General features: G+C 41.7%; 1 protein-coding gene across 8 annotated transcripts in view; it reads right to left on the reverse strand.

The window, feature by feature from the left end:
* Positions 1 to 18034, reverse strand: part of LOC310716408 (histone deacetylase 9-B) — a 68628-nt gene that overhangs the window by 47759 nt on the left and 2835 nt on the right. Inside the window, exon 1 of one of the 8 annotated variants that reach the window (XM_083523647.1) lies at positions 2053 to 2577. The exons of 4 other annotated variants lie outside the window; for them this stretch is intronic. In XM_083523647.1, the coding sequence (XP_083379773.1) occupies positions 2053 to 2152 (100 nt within the window). In that variant the 5' untranslated portion in view covers positions 2153 to 2577. Of the gene's footprint in view, positions 1 to 2052; positions 2582 to 18034 lie in introns of those variants that run through there. 3 more of the 8 variants (XM_083523650.1, XM_083523648.1, XM_083523649.1) reach the window with 3 other exon arrangements.

Genomic DNA, 18034 nt, shown 5'->3' on the forward strand with positions numbered 1-18034 from the left:
CACATACAGCACAGAGCTTTGCAGGGCTAGAAGCACTGACTCACGCTGCTTAACTCTGAAATGTCCCTTAGTGGCCAGAGTGAGTCAGAGTGGACGAGAAACAGAGATTGAGCTCAAATAAACAGAATTATAAAACAGACTAAAAATGGAAGCGCTGGATGACATTTTTGAGTTGACATGCTAGAAGTCACATGACGCTCTTAAACAAAACTCCCTGGAGGGGTGTTTATAATGTCATACACCTAAGATTCACAAAACTGATATATTAAGCAGCAAGTGAACATTTCCTCAAAGTTGATCTGTTAGAAGCAGGAAAAAAGTTTTTAGACGTCTGGGTCAGAGCATCTCCAAAACTTCAGCTCCGATGTGGTCCAATCTAACAGATAAACTTCTGTAGCTCAAACTGCTAAAGAGGTTAATGCTGTTGATGCTCGACAGGTCACACTGTTTTGCCAGTAAAAGGGGGACCAACACAATATTAGGCAGGTGGTCATAATATTCTGGATGATCAGTAAATATATATAAAAATTCTGTGAAATATACAGTAAATTACAGTAATCCCCCGATTTACCGCTGTTCTAATCTGGCGCCCCTGTTTATCGCGGAATTGCGTTTGACATATAACTAGAGAGCAGGATAGACCAAAAAATTAATAAGGAATTTTTATGGAGTTTTATGTTGAAATAATGAAATGTATTAAATAAGCTATATTTATTAATTATAAAATAAAGTAAAATGTTAATACAGTACAGTACTGTATTCATAAAACAGCATTTCTGGGGTGGCATCCGTTTATCATGGTTTTTCGTTTATTGAGGGCGGAATGGAACCGTCGCCATAAACGGGGGATTACTGTATTTATAGATATTGGGTCTCCTATGGCCATGGAAACTCAGGGTGGGACTGAGAATAAATGCATCATTGTCTGCATTTTTTTAAATCTTCAAGAAAATGATCCCAGTGGGGGAACAGAAATAATCCTGTTTTAAACATGTTCATGATTCTGGCCGTGTACCAGTGTTTCCTAGGACCGGTTCTACAGGGAACGTTGCTATATTGGGTCTGAGCAGCTTAATGAAGTGTCCACTCTGCATCCAGCTGCAAGGGACTGGTGTTTTTTACAGTTCTTTATTTTTATTTAAATTTTAAGTGTCAGTGGAGGACAAGGAAAAGGTCTTTTATTTAAGAAAATATGAATATTCTGTGTGAAAAGTGTGCCGTGGAATTACAGCAAAGACCAAAATAGGAGAATGATGCGTACAGTGACGATGGCGTGGTGTTTAGTTTAGTGACCTGTAATGGAAAACCCCTCATTTAAAAAAGAATTCGACGTTATAGCGAATACTACTGTGCGGTGCCTTCGGAAAAATAGGTTCTGACAATTTATTATACTATCGATAATCACATTGTCGTATTAGGCACTTCTGCTTTCCAAACACACACACACACACACACACACACACACACACACACGCACAACATAAAAGGGTGAGCAACAATGCACCAAACACACATTTCCACGTACAGCATCCTTCCTAAGACAAGCACAAACACTACACCTTATTCCCATCGAGACCTGAGAAACGTGGCAAAGAAGAGAAGCGAAAGGAAATTGACTGGACATGGTTGTAGGCATATGGGGTGGCAAAGACAGGCAACAGGGGGGCACTAAAGGGATGTTATGACTAAATGATGTATAGGAGGAGGTGAAGTTGGCTTAAAATCCAACGCTCCATGAATTAGACTTGAATTAGAACAAAATTGAATCTGGGGTGAATATCGGGGTGGCGTGGCATGCCATCCCGGGCCACCCTTTGCAGACACACCCCTAAAAGAGAGGGGGGCGAAAAAACCCGAAAAGATCACATGGAGGGAGAGATGGCTGAGAGGAAGTGAAAGACCGAAAGAGTTATATAGAGAGAAAAGGATAAATATAGAAAAGCAAAAAATATCGGCCTACAGTCTCTGTGTGTGTGTGTGTGTGTGTGTGTGTGTGTGTGTGTGTGTGTGTGTGTGTGTGTGTGTGTGTGTGAGAGAAGATAGAGATGGTACCTGAGCCAATCACACTGCTTGAGATGCTGTTTGTATCCAGGAGGTTCCTGAGCCACTCAGCAGGGATGCGCGACTCGCTCTCATAAATAGTCTGCAGCATTCTGAATGCGAGACGAGTCCTGTACCCCCCCTCACCCCCGGGACAACCGACCCTCACCTAAATCCCACAGCAGGGACGCTCGCTTTCCTTTCGCTCCTCCTGTCCTTTTTCAGTCTTCCGAGTCACTGTTGAAAAAAACCCTGGTCTGTTCAAAGTCTTTCGATTGACCGGTTGACTAAAGAAGAAAGAAAAAAGCCTGCACTGTTTGTGTTCTTTTTTCTTTTTCTTTGTCCTCCCGCTTTTGAGATTCGCCCCTGAGTGCAGCCCGTCGCACTCTGACTATCTCTGGATCGCTACAAAACTATCTGTCTCCCACCTCCTCTCTACGTCTCTCGCTCTTCCTGTCATCACCATGTGAATGTACAGCAGTTCCCTCTCCCTCTCTCTCTCTCTCTCTCTCTTTCTCTTTCTCTGTCTCTTTCTATCTCTCTCGCACTCCCAGGTGGCAGGAATAGCAGCAGGGCCGGCCCAGGACAGAAATAGGCTGGGCCAAACCAGGGGAGTGGAGCAGCGGCATGACGCTTAAAATAGCAACACAAAAACACAGCTGTCTGCCTTCATCCTTCTCCCCAGCTCCCTGGTTCCTCTTTATCTCCTCCTCTCAGTCTTTCCTTATCTTTCTCTCTTATTTACACAAAAATCCCCCCCCCACACCCACCATTTTCTTCACCTCATGCTTTAATGTCCTTCAAAGGCTGTTATTTCATCAGCCATTCTTTTTTTCACGAGACTAATAAACATCGCTTTTTTTCGCTCTTCTTTCTGTATGCATTTTCCATCCTGTTCACGATGCTGTAAGTCAAGTGGACGTGCTTCTCTGATGATTACATATATAGTATACAAAAAAAGCTTTTTTTGCCATGTTGCAATACGATAAAAAGAGCACGCTTGTTTCATGCATTCAGGACACTAAGGAAATCTGGTTATCAGCTTCATCCTTATCTAGTACAAAGCTGCTTGGGGTTTTTTGTTTGTTTGTAGTGTGGGGGTAACTAAGTCTTACATACATTTTCATGCATTTCACCACACAGCCAGCAGAGGGCTCACTCTATACATTACACAACACTCCTTTTGAGGCAAAAGGGGCAAAACCTTCGGGGAAAAAACAGGGTGGAAAAAGTAATAAAAAATTCTATTCAAGTGAATGTTACTGTTACCTAAATAAAATTTGACTTTAGTACTAGTAAAGTTACGAGTTTAAAATCTACTCAAGTAAAAAGTAGCTCATTATAATTCTGGATTCTAGTGGAGGAACACCTTTACATAATAAAATGCAATAACGCAAAAAAACAAACAAACAAACAAACACTACAGTACATGACGAGTCTAATGTGAGTTATGTTTCCTGACAAAAAAAGAAAAATTTACTGTTATAATTGTATTTATGATAATGAGAAAAATCGCGAATGCATATTCAGAATTCTGAGCGCACGCATTAAACAACTTTCAATTCAATAGCATTTCAACAACATTTGAATTTTTCAAAAGAATTTTAAATAAAATGCCTGCTTGGTTAAATATCAAGTAAATCAATTCAATTGCCACTAAATAAATTGATTAGGTAAAATTAAATAAATGGAAAGATTATATTAAATAGTTTACTTTTGTTAGATTTCATTTAGGTAATTCAGATGTGTATGCAAGTGTGTGTGTGTGTGTGTGTGTGTGTGTGTGTGTGTGTGTGTGTGTGTGTGTGTGTGTGTGTGTGTGTGTTTTACATTTAATATTACATTTTCTAAAGATATGATCTACTTAACTGTACTACTTATTTCAGCATCCTACAAATATCTTCATTCCTTTCATCCTTCATCCCTTGATATGTGAAATTGTCAGGATTTTCTTATTTCAAGAGCTGGACATAAAGAGCAAAAAAAATCCATAGCGCTAGTGTTAGCTGCTAGTCACTTCCTAGTTAGCGGCTAACGATATTGGTTCTTTTGAGTTTTCATGTGTGTGCAAAACAAATCTTATTTCCAGTACAGAGTGTGTAAACACAGTGACACTGCGCGAACTCTAGTTTCTTTCCTTTTTTTTTTTAAAAACCCCTGGCATTGTAATTTTTTCAAGTTTATTAATAATAGTAAAAAATAATTGCACTCAAAGTATAAGGTATGAAGTATGAACTAAACATACATAAACATGTTCCATACCTAGAATTGCATTTGGGTACGAACACATATACCGTTACACCCCTATTATATATATATATATACAGTGGGTACGGAAAGTATTCAGACCCCCTTAAATTTTTCACTCTTTGTTATATTGCAGCCATTTGCTAAAATCATTTAAGTTCATTCTTCTTCCTCATGAATGTACACACAGCTCCCCATATTGACAGAAAAACACAGAATTGTTGACATTGTTGCAGATTTATTAAAAAAGAAAAACTGAAATATCACATGGTCCTAAGTATTCAGACCCTTTGCTGATACTCATATATTTAACTCAGGTGCTTTCCATTTCTTCAGATCATCCTTGAGATGGTTCCACACCTTCATTTGAGTCCAGTTGTGTTTGATTATACTGATTGGACTTGATTAGGAAAGCCACACACCTGTCTATATAAGACCTTCCAGATCACAATGCATGTCAGAGCAAATGAGAATCATGAGGTCAAAGGAACTGCCTGAAGAGCTCAGAGACAGAATTGTGGCAAGGCACAGATCTGGCCAAGGTTACAAAAAGATTTCTGCTGCACTTTTAAGTCAAGTCAAGTCAAGTCAAGAAGCTTTTATTGTCATTTCAACCATATATAGCTGATGCAGTACACAGTGAAATGAAACAACGTTCCTCCTGAACCCAGGTGCTACATAGAACAACATAAAACAAACAGTACAGAACAGAAGAACACAGGGCCGAGAACTAAGATCCTCGCCACATAAAGTGCATGTGTGCAGCTGGTGCAAACAGTGCAAAAGACAACACAAGACAGTGCAAGACAACACAGGACAGTGTAGGACAATACACAATACACAAAATATAAAATTAAAAATAGAAATAGCTCCGCCAGTAAAACCTGTCGTAACAGAATAAGGTGCAGTGTAAACAGAAAAATGTAAACAGAATTAGTGCAATTCAGCAGTAGCAGCAATCAAAAATAAAGTGAACAGTGACCAAAGGATTTGGACAGAATATTGTGCAAAATAACAAGTCCCGGAATCAGCAACAGACGGCATGTAAACATTTTGCGATCGTGAAAAATGTGATTGGTATTGAAAACCTGGGTGAACGAAGTGTATGATGGGTGTTAAGTCCGGTTTGTGCGGATCAGTCACACAGTTGTGTGTAAGTGTGTGTGTGTGTGTGTGTGTGTGTGTGTGTGTGTGTGTGTGTGTGTGTGTGAGAGAGAGTTCAGTTCAGTTCTTTGTTGAGGAGCCTGATGGCTTGCGGGAAAAAACTGTTGCACAGTCTGGATGTGGCGGCCCGAATGCTTCGGAACCGTTTCCCTGATGGTAGGAGTGTGAAAAGTGTGTGTGACGGGTGTGTGTGATCGTCCACAATGCTGTGTGCTTTGCGGATGCAGCGTGTAGTGTAGATGTCCATGATAGAGGGGAGAGAGATTCCGATAATCTTCTCAGCTGTCCTCACTATCCTCTGTAGGGTCTTGCGGTCCGAGACGGTGCAGTACCAGGCAGTGATGCAGCTGCTCAGGATGCTCTCAATGGTCCCTCTGTAGAACATGGACAGGATGGGGGGAGGGAGATGAGCTTTCCTCAGCCTTCTCAGGAAGTAGAGACGCTGCTGGGCTTTCTTGGTGATGGAGCTGGTGTTAAGTGACCAGGTGAGCTTGACCGCCAGATGAACACCAAGGAATTTGGTGCTCTTGACGATCTCCACTGAGGATCCAGCGATGATCAGTGGAGAATGGTCACTCTGTGTTCTCCTGAAGTCAACAACCATCTCTTTAGTTTTGTCAACGTTTAGAGACAGGTTGTTGGCTCCACACCAGGCTGTTAACCGTTGCACCTCCTCTCTGTATGCTGACTCGTCGTTCTTGCTGATTAGACCCACCACGGTCGTGTCATCGGCAAACTTGATGATGTGATTCGAGCTGTGCATTGGTGCACAGTCGTGAGTCAGCAGAGTGAACAGCAGTGGACTGAGCACACAGCCCTGGGGGGCCCCAGTGCTCAGTGTGGTGGTGCTGGAGATGCTGTTTCTGATCCGGACTGACTGAGGTCTTCCAGTCAGGAAGTCCAGGATCCAGTTGCAGAGGGAGGTGTTCAGGCCCAGTAGGCTCAGCTTCTCAATCAGGTGCTGAGGAATGATTGTGTTGAATGCTGAACTGAAGTCTATGAACAGCATCCTTACATAAGAGTCCTTGTTATCCAGATGGGTGAGGGCCAGATGGAGGGTTGTGGAAATAGCATCGTCCGTGGAGCAGTTTGGACGATATGCGAACTGCATGGGGTCCAGTGCGGGTGGAAGCTGGGTCTTTATGTGCCTCATGACGAGCCTCTCGAAGCACTTCATCATGATGGGTGTGAGTGCAACGGGACGATAGTCATTGAGGCAGGAGACAGAAGACTTTTTCGGCACAGGAATGATGGTCGTCGTCTTGAGGCACAAAGGAACAGTGGCGCTGCTCAGGGAGATGTTGAAGATGTCAGTGAGGACATCTGCTAGCTGTTGTGCACATTCCCTGAGCACTCTGCCAGGAATGTTGTCTGGTCCAGCAGACTTCCGTGGGTTAACTCTGCATAGAGTTTTCCTCACTTCAGCTGTGGTTAGACAGAGCACCTGGTCACTGGGAGGAGGGATGGTCTTCCTCGCCACCATGTTGTTCTGCACCTCGAACCGGGCGTAGAAGTCGTTCAGCGCATCTGGGAGGGAGGCGTCACGGTCACAAGCAGGTATTGTGGTCTTGTAATTCGTGATCGCCTGGATGCCCTGCCACATGCGCCGGGTGTCTCCACTGTCCTGGAAGTGGCCGTGGATTCTCTTGGCGTGTGCGCGCTTCGCCTCTCTGATGGCACGGGACAGTTTGGCCCTTGCTGTTTTCAAGGCCGCCCTGTCCCCTGCTCTGAAGGCAGAGTCTCTTGTTTTTAGCAGCGCACGCACCTTGGCGGTCATCCACGGCTTCTGGTTGGAGCGTGTAGTGACTGTCTTGGAGATAGTCACGTCATCAATGCACTTGCCGATGTAGCTGGTCACTGTTGACGCGTATTCCTGCAAGTTGATGAAATCGCCGTTGGTTGCAGCTTCCCTGAACATGTCCCAGTCAGTGCATTCAAAACAGTCCTGGAGGGCAGACATGGATCCTGCTGGCCAGGTTCTCACTTGCTTCCGAACTGGTCTTGAACGCCTGCTGAGTGGTCTGTATGCTGGGATCAACATAAAAGAGATGTGGTCTGAGTACCCGAGGTGGGGGCGGGGCTTTGCCCGGTATGCGCCCCGGATGTTTGTGTAAACAACATCCAGCGTGTTTTCTCCTCTGGTTGCAAAGTCCACATTCTGATAAAATTTAGGGAGCACAGTCCTGAGATTTGCGTGATTAAATTCTCCGGCGACTATAAACAATCCATCAGGGTGTGAGTTTTGAAGTCCGCTGATGGTCCCGTAGAGCATGCTGAGCGCTTCCTTAGCATTAGCGCTAGGTGGTATGTACACTCCGAGCACAATAGCGGTGGTGAATTCCCGGGGTAAATAAAAAGGTCTACATCTCACAACAATAAACTCCAGCAGCGATGAGCAGTCGGTAGAAACAAGCACAGAGTTCTTACACCATTCCTTGTTGATGTAAACACACAGACCGCCGCCGCGAGTCTTACCGCACAGAGCTGCATTTCTGTCGGAACGAAACGCGGCTAGCCCGTCCAGCTGGATGGCGGCGTCCGGAACTCTGTCGCTCAGCCACGTCTCCGTAAACACAAAAACGCAGCAGTGTCTGAACTCACGCCGAGTAGCTTGTTGGAGTCTGATGTAGTCTAATTTATTGTCCAGGGAGCAGACATTTGCCAGCAGTAGTGATGGTAGAGCGGGCCGGCTAGGGTTAGCTTTTAGCCTAGCATTAGCACCCGCTCGCTTTCCGCGCTTCTGTTTTCTCGCGCAGCGCTTCCGATTCCCCCTCCTCCGCCCGTCCGCCGCAGGCGATGCCGAGGACTGGAGGCCTGGTTCTCGGAGCACGCCGAGGTCGCATAGCTTCTGCCGCTGGTCATCATTTATGGTGTTGTTTGGGTTGTTGCTGAGTTCATTCAGGGTTTTTCGGTTGTACACAGGGACACCGGTTGCTCTGATGTCCATGTATTGTAGTAAGGCGGGCTACAAAGTGAGAGTAGCACTATTTTGGGTCCGGAGCGGCCGCTGCGAGCTACTGCCGCGCCGCCATCTTGGAACTTAAGGTTCCTAAGAGCACAGTGGCCTCCGTAATCCTCAAATGGAAGACGTTTGGGACGACCAGAACCCTTCCTAGAGCTGGCCGTCCGGCCAAACTGAGCTATCGGGTGAGAAGAGCCTTGGTGAGAGAGGTAAAGAAGCACCAGAGATGCAGTCGGGAGATGGGAGAAAGTTGTAGAAAGTCAACCATCACTGCAGCCCTCCACCAGTCGGGGCTTTATGGCAGAGTGGCCCGAAGGAAGCCTCTCCTCAGTGTAAGACACATGAAAGCCCGCATGGAGTTTGCTAAAAAACACCTGAAGGACTCCAAGATGGTGAGAAATAAGATTCTCTGGTCTGATGAGACCAAAATAGAACTTTTTGGCCTTAATTCTAAGCGGTATGTGTGGAGAAAACCAGGCACTGCTCATCACCTGTCCAATACAGTCCCAACAGTGAAGCATGGTGGTGGCAGCATCATGCTGTGGGGGTGTTTTTCAGCTGCAGGGACAGGACGACTGGTTGCAATCGAGGGAAAGATGAATGCGGCCAAGTACAGGGATATCCTGGACAAAAACCTTCTCCAGAGTGCTCTGGACCTCAGACTGGGCCGAAGGTTTACCCTCCAACAAGACAATGACCTTAAGCACACAGCTAAAATAACGAAGGAGTGGCTTCACAACAACTCCATGACTGTTCTTGAATGGCCCAGCCAGAGCCCTGACTTAAACCCAATTGAGCATCTCTGGAGAGACCTAAAAATGGCTGTCCACCAACGTTTACCATCCAACCTGACAGAACTGGAGAGGACCTGCAAGGAGGAATGGCAGAGGATCCCCAAATCCAGGTGTGAAAGACTTGTTGCATCTTTCCCAAAAAGACTCCTGGCTGTATTAGATCAAAAGGGGGCTTCTACTAAATACTGAGCAAAGGGTCTGAATACTTAGGACCATGTGATATTTCAGTTTTTCTTTTTTGATAAATCTGCAACAATGTCAACAATTCTTTGTTTTTCTGTCAGTATGGGGTGCTATGTGTACATTCATGAGGAAGAAGAATAAACCTAAATGATTTTAGCAAATGGCTGCAATATAACAAAGAGTGAAAAATTTAAGGGGGTCTAAATACTTTCCGTACCCACTGTGTATATATATATATATATATATATATATTTATATTTATATTTATATATTATATATATATTTATGCAAATGTTTATTATTATTAAAACCAAACTCAACGTAGAGAATGAAGACAAAATATACTTGTAAATGTTTTAAAGTAATTATGGTGTTTAAATTACACAAATCATCAGGACACCAAACGGAACTTTGCTGTGTTTCCACACGGACGGTTTGAATTGCCGGATGTGTGCATCATTGGGGATTTTAGTTATGATTGTTAATTATTTGTATATTATTTTCTAAATAACGAATATTTATTTATTTATTTATTTATATTTTTAATAAAAATGATTGAACAGAAATTTGCGCTGCATTAATTGCACGTTAACAAAATTAGTGCTGTTAAATTTGCATTAACGTATATATATATATATATATATATATATATATATATATATATATATATATATATATATATATATGGATCAGCATCCTGCAAGCCCCATTGGAGCAGAGTTACTGCATGGAAATCTATTTCTAGCATTTCTCAAATGTTGCTTAAAGGAGCAGTCTGTCAATCTTAACACCATCTACGTAATTGCAATTTCTTCCCTAGTGGTTCTACAGAAACAATACATACTCATGTGGCTTGTCTAAATAAATAAATAAATAAATAAATAAATAAATAAATAAATGGAGCAAAGAGAACTACCTCTGTTGCAGAAGAGAGTTCAGGGCTCATTTCCAGCTCATTACAATGCAAACAGGAGCCGAAATGTAACTGTAGGGTTGCTGTGAATCACAGTACGTGTAGACTATTACATGCCTAGGAATACTTTTAAACTTGACAAACTACAACCAGAAAGCTCATGCTGGCTGAAGTTCTGCGTTTAAAAAGGTTTCAGCATGAGATTTCAGCTCGCTTCTAAACCTGCCGTTCCATTTTCAAATGACCCGACCTGGTCCATCTCCTGTAATGCTGAAAATGCTATAAAAATAGCCTGCTAAAAATGAACAGGCAGTTTGTGGTTGGAGAAAACCCTTGTGTGTGTGTGTGTGTGTGTGTGTGTGTGTGTGTGTGTGTGTGTGTGTGTGTGTGTGTGTGTGTGTGTGTGTGTGTGTGTGTGTGTGTGTGTGTGTGTGTGTGTGTGTGTGTGTGTGTGTGTGTGTTTCCTCCATTTTCAGTAAATAGCATTTTTCTGCCCAGACTTTATTTACATCCACCACTGTCATTTGGTAAATTTGCAAAAATCCAGCAGTTACAGGATGTCCTTTTGTGTGTGTGTGTGTGTGTGTGTGTGTGTGTGTGTGTGTGTGTGTGTGTGTGTGTGTGTGTGCATGTATATGGAGGTGATTTCTTTAAATAAAGTGGCCATTTCACAATGTTTTTCACTCTATTCACTTGACAGAAATACACTACTCTAAATGGGCAAAAGTTTGACACCTGAGCATAAGATACATATGTCCTTCTTGAACATCCCATTACACATTGAGTCCATCATAAGTTCCACTCTTCTGGGAAAATGTTTCACTAGAATCTATGTGAGATTTTCTACACCACAAGGGTGTTAATAACTGACCTAGGTGAGGTGAGGAGGCCTGAGAAGCAGTTAGCATTCCCATTCATCTCGAAGGTGTTCAGGAGCTCAATAGCAGGAGATCTTCCCATTTAAACCCATGGAAAGCATATATATTCATGGAGCTGGTTTTGTGAAATAGAATGCTGGAACAGGTTTGTCCTGTACAATTATGTAACTTTTGTGGTAAAAGTTTAAGAAAGAACCACATATGACTAAGTCAGGTGATACCTTTTGTCTATGTAGTGCATATGGCGAATTAAAAGATTTACAGAACTTTCCAGAACATTTTTGGATAAAAACCAAATTATCCAGACATCCGAAGTCGGGCTTGGAGAAAGGAAACACGCCGTGAGGTTGAAGGAGGTGGAACACATTCCCAGGAGAAACTGCAAGCAACAAGTTTCCTTTTTTGTTATTGTTGGCCAAAGTGGCATCATGACTGGGTTTTTTTTTTTATTGTGGGGAGTTCCTGAGATACATCCTCATACAGTGGACAATACTGCCAGTGAAACCCAGGTCTCTCTCACACACACTCACACACACACACACACACACACACACACACACACACACACACACACACACACACACACATACACAAACCTCCTGCGAGTGAGGTTTTCCTCTCCAGACAAAACAGACACTGCTACTGCTGTAGCAAAAATAGGTCATGTGCATTGGCTTGTTTCTGACTAATTTTTCCCCAAGGTGGAAGACGGCTAGTTTAAAAATGGACGCAACAATAAAGCCGAAAAAAGCACACACCAGACTTCACAAAGTTCATCATGGATCGGGACTATCCACATGAATTCCCCAGAGATCTATTTATATCCAATCATGTCAGAAGGCTTGAAGAGATGCAACAGAAAAATGCCACATAAAAAAAAAATTTTATGAAGGCTTTCAAATTCTCCAAGCTTAGAGGAAGGATGTGTTTCGGTTGTCAGTTGTGGCTTGGCAAGATGGCTGTACAATTATCGTTTCTATATTTAAGCCTGGTTTTGACGTATGTGCACTTTAGCTGTATTTTCTCTTTCTGCAAAAGAAAAATCTTCTTCAAAATACGTACATTCGTGCATTTCTCGACTATTTATTCATTCATTTTGCCGTTTATGATGGCGAGAGGATCATTACACCCGCCTCTATTCATCGCCAAACATTCCAGCAAAATCTGGGAGATCCCAAGAAATTCCTGGGACATACAGTGGTGTGAAAAATTGTTGGCCCCCTTCCGTTCCTATTTTTTTTTTTTTTTTTTTTGCATGTTTGTCACACTTTAATGTTTCAGATCATGAAACAAATTGAAATTAGTAAAAGATAACACAAGTGAACACAACATGCAGATTTTGAAATGAAGGTTTTTATTATTTAGGGAAAACAAAATCCAAAACTACATGGCCCTGTGTGAAAAAGTGTTTGCCCCCCTAAACCTAATAACAAGCAGCAACACTTTTTCACACCACTGTATAATCTCTCCAGCTGGTTCTGAGTCTTAGTACAAGCTCTTGAAATGTTACTCAGAACTTTCGAGCCACTCGCGGCTTCTCGCAAACTATCAGATTTTTCGCGAGTTACTCTCAGTCCGGTTCCAAATGAAAAGTCGTGAACTATCGAGGCCCCTAGTGTCAAGGTTGTGAGCATAAAGGTTCCACTGTACACTATACACACTATATGGACAAAAGTATTGGGACACCTGACCTTTCCTGACATATGTGGTTCTTCTTCCAAACTCTTACCACAAAGCTGGAGGGACACAATTGTACAAGACGACTTTAGATGCAGTATAATACAATTTTGCATTTTCTTCATCTCAACCCTATTGAACATCTTTGAGATGAATTTGAACACTGACTGCCCCCCAGACCTCCTCACCTCACCTACATCAGTACCTGACTAGTCCACAATCAACTGGAACATCTTTTCATAATAGTGGAATAAAGTAGAAGAGCAAATTGGAACTAAATGTAGATTGCAATGCTCAAAAAGCACATACTTATGACTATGTGTCCTCAAACATGTGATATATACATTACAGTAAAGTGGAATTTTCTCTTCTCATAGATTACAGATACTATATATATATATATATATATATATATATATATATATATATATATATATATATATATATATATAGTATCTTCAATCTGCCACTCTTGGGGCCCTTGAGCAAGGCCCTTAACCCTCTGTGCTTTGGGGTACTGCATCATGGCTGACCCTGCGCTCTGACCCCAGCTTTCTAACATCACTATAGAGATATGAGAAGAGAAAATTCCACTTTACAGTAATGTATATATCACATGTATAACAAGTACATGTGTGACTAACCACAACTCATAACCAAGAACATGAACATAGATGCTTTATCTCCTGTTCGTTCACCTCTACAGATACTGCTGCCTTTGTCAGTAATTTGTAAGAACTCAGTGGTTTATACGTTTCTAAAATACTTCTCCACCATGAGCAATGTCTCTGCATTGACCTGAAAGAAGCATCTCGGCCATTTTTCAAGGAGAAATGCACAACCTTGGACTAGGAGTTGTTGATTTATAACCCAGACACTTTATGCTCGAAAGCAGAACGTTCCAATACCTTTCCAACCTTGTGCTGCTTCTTATTATCCTTTACAAGGAAAAACAAGAAGACAAACATTTGACAAATCAGACATCCAACTTAGTGGTATCTATTTATCACCAACATACAGTTCAGCATCAGTGTAACAGCAAGCAGAACATTTAAAGCGCAATAAATGATGGAAGAAACTTCAGACTCGAACTCGACACCCGTGGCCGCAATTTGCGTGATTATTTTAGCAGCTAGAAAGAAGGTTTTGGGTTCATGATCATTTTAATAGAAAATAATCAGTGCTTGAATATTTATAAATTTATAACGTGACTTCTGGACATCCGGAAGGTTTATTTGAAGTCTCTCAGAAAGTCCCAATGATACCTTTTTCTGTCTGAAATCGTCTAAGAGTTTACCTTGCACCCATTTCTGGATGCTTCTTCTTAGTCTTTGTTTTCATCTCACCCACTGGTGTAAACACGTCCACGTGTACATATGCTCGTGTTCGAAACAGCACACGCTTCAGAATTAGCCATCTGGACGATCTGCAACATAGCGAGTCGGGTTAATGCTCGACGGACTGCAGGCCAACCAACCAAACCTGATGTTTAATTACGGCTGACGAGTGCTGCACTGAAACGCCGTCTCACACTGTGTCTTACAAATCAACAGCGCCCCCTATGGACCAAAGCACAATAGTGCATGAGAAATATTTTACCCTGACACCACACTGCGACTTTGATTTAAGCCAGACGTACTCCGACACACATACAGACATATACTCAGACATAATCTTTTACAGGGGTGCGAATCTTCACTGGTATCATTATTAAAAAATTCAATATGGCAATGCTTAACAATGCTGTGCATTGTAAATGTTTGTACATTATAAATACTAATAAACATTAGTAAATACTAAAAGCACATAAAACATGTAAACATGAAATGTATACTGTATACTTATACATATAAACTGTATACTATATATATTTGGTTTTGTTTTGTTGTAGAGTTCAAGTATAACCTTATCTTTAAAGTGGCTGGCAGCTAATATCCAGCATCTTCAACAGGTGATGAAACCACAGAATAAAGGCTGTAGATCCTTCGCTATGAAAGCAGCTACAGATGTGATTATTCTCTTTCCTTCTCCGAGAGGATATTGTTTGTTATATTTCTGCCAGAGCTAAGTTTGTCTTGGCACTGGCAGGCGTCAGCATCTCTGTGTAAAACAGCTAATGTGGTTTCTTAAGTTAGTGGTGTTCCCTACATATTTTCTTTGTGTGTTTTAGAGTGTCTTGTACCAGTTTGTACATAAAAGCCAAAATATGCCCAGATATTAGATTTTAAAATTCTGGGTACATTATCTATGTCGCTTTGGTCTTTCACCTCTGTCCGCCATTTTAAGCTAATGCTACAAGTGCGTACGTGCTTTGAATGACATCAGTAGGCCATTACTTTTATACATATATTTATATCTTTTATGATTACTTCTTTTTATAACCTAGGATATGTTCTTGATATGTTCTTGATCAAATCCTTGCTATGCCAATGAGATGCATTCCAATGAGAAGACTTGCAAAAAATGATGATCATTCTCCTTAGGTCATCAAATGTCAATCTGTATTGAAACTGAAAATTGGATTGCATGAAATGAGAAATGTTTCTAAGTGAGTTGGAGGTAATAATTTTTTTTTTGCCATGTTTTGTTCATGTTTCGTCGTTTTAGTTGCCGTATTTGTGATTTCCTGTGAATTTTAAATCATTCTATGCTGCCTTCTGATTGGTGGCTTTTATACAATAAAATTATATAATATATAATATTATACTATAAAAAGAATACATTGGTGTGGGTCTGAGGGCACTGATTCGGCCACCAGTGACTAGATTGAATTTAGGGCAGATTAATTCCTTTACCTTATGTCCCGATTTTTGATCGTGCTGCAAAATCAGGTCAAAAATTCTACAGTACAAAAGCAGTCAGAGAAGCTGAAGCAATGTCCTTTTACTGTACGTCAAAACCCAAGTATCTTGTAAGCAGGAAGCTTTTGGGTGGAGGTCTGCTGGGATTTGTTCCTTCCCAGCTTACATATTTGTGTGTGTGTGTGTGTGTGTGTGTGTGTGTGTGTGTGTGTGTGTGTGTGTGTGTGTGTGTGTGTGTGTGTGTGTGAGTTGCCTATAAAGTCTGGAATGTAACAAGCATCCACCCTTGTATCCCCTTTAGACAAAAACGTAAAACAGTACAAGAAAACCCTAAGATTGTTCAAACACACACAAAATGATGCCCTGCTTGAATTTTCTCTTGGACACGACTGAAATAAAGTTCAAACGTCTGACAATGTCTGAGTGCTGATGCTGGAACGTCTGGGCATTAAAGATAGGATCTGGAGTGGTGTTTCAATACACCCAAATATTATAACTAGAGTATTGGGTATTACAACAGAAGCAAATCACATACTCCATATGGATGCATCTCCAAGTCGAAAGTGAAATGTAAAGAGAAATGTAATCAATATAATTAAATTGAGAAAAAGATGAAACTAGTAGTACACTAGTAAAAAACTTTTTTCGATATGGATCGGGTCGGCGTCAACTGTATTAAAAATACCCAAAACTTGTTTCGACATACTTCATACAGGAAGTTGCATTTGTGCAGTACAAATTGTGTTTCCGGGACGGATCGAGTACATTCACATTTTTACATTGCGGCATTTAGCTGACGCCCTTATTCAAAGCGACGTACAAAAGTGCTTTGAATCTCTAGCAATGAAGAAATCTACACTGGTACCACAAGGTGTTATACCTACAGTCACATCACTTGTCTAAGGTGGTTTTGTCCCAACAAAACAATGCAACAGCAATATAAGCAAACACAACAAGAAATCCAAAATCGCAACAGCAGGAAAGTCAGAAACACATCAGTGTTAACTCACTTCAGCATGGATGCCGGGGTCTCAGCTCCTATGTGCTAGATATGGAGCCAGGTTGTGGGTGGAAAAAAAAGTTTGCAGGTGGCACTTTTGGGATTAGTTTAAAAATAGTCGCTGAGATCATGTTTCAAATTAAACAAATCAGACATAAATTGAATCCATTTACCTTTACAAGCAGGTCACGGCAAACGGAGAGATGTAAATGCAGACAGAAGGGATTTCGCAGTTGCTTATTAGAAATGCGTGCACACCACAGTGATCATGTTTTTCATGCAAAGACAGAGACAAATGTGTATCCTGTGTATCCCAATGCAGATTTCGGGGTAGATTTGGGTCTTTTTTGCAGGTTTTGTGTTTGAACATTAAAGCCAGGCATCAAAAGTAACATCACATGAATGAGCCAATCAGCAAAGAGCATTATTGTCTTTATAAAACCTTCTGTTTTTAGTTCGATAGAACTAAAAACAGTTTTTAGATAGTTTTTAGATTGATTCCTTAGCGCTAAACTGTTTCTCAATTAATTAGATTTAGATCAGAGGAATTAGACTTGTTGCTCTTCACAAAAAGGTATAGGCAATTAAAAGATGGTTAACACCCTGAAACTGAGTTACAGTGCAGTGGTCAGGGTCATACAGAGGTTTTCCAAGACGGGAAGTTGAGACCTCGTGCTGTGCGTCAGGTGTAGAAACTGTTTCAAAAAACAGACGCATGAGTGCTGCAGCATTGCTTAAGACGTTGCAAAAGCTAATGGTCCACTTGTCAGTGCTCAGACCAACCTGTCCAAGAGCATGAATTACTGGAACCATGTCCTAAGAGACTAAGATAAACTTGTTTGGCTCAGATGGTGTCCAGCATGTGTGGTGAGGAGAACCAAGAATATTGTATTCTGCCTACAGTCAAGCATGGTGGTGGTAGCATCATGGTCTGGGGCTGCATGAGTGCGGCTGGTACTGGGGAGCGATTCATTGAGGGGAAACATGGATTTCAACATGTACTGTGACATTCTGAAGCAGAACATGATGACCTTTCTTCAGAAACTGGGCCGAACGCCGAACACGCCGCTAAAATGACAACTACCTTGCTGAAGGTGAAGGTGATGGAGTGACAAAATATGTCTCCAGAACTGTACACTTTTGAGCACCTGTGGGGATCCTCAAGAAGAAGGTGGAAAAGCATCATGTGTGTAACATCCAGCAAATCTGGATGTGATTATGGAGAAGTGGAAGAGGATCCCAGGCACAATCTGTGCAGCTCTGGTGAATTCCATACCCAGGAGGATTAAGGCAGTGCTGGATAACAGTGGTGCTCACACACAATATTAACACTTTGACATGTCCACTTCAGGTATAAACACTTTTAGCAGTTATT

Source organism: Silurus aristotelis, assembly GCF_946808225.1.
Source record: "Silurus aristotelis genome assembly, chromosome: 21".
NCBI classification, from domain to species: Eukaryota; Metazoa; Chordata; class Actinopteri; order Siluriformes; family Siluridae; genus Silurus; species Silurus aristotelis.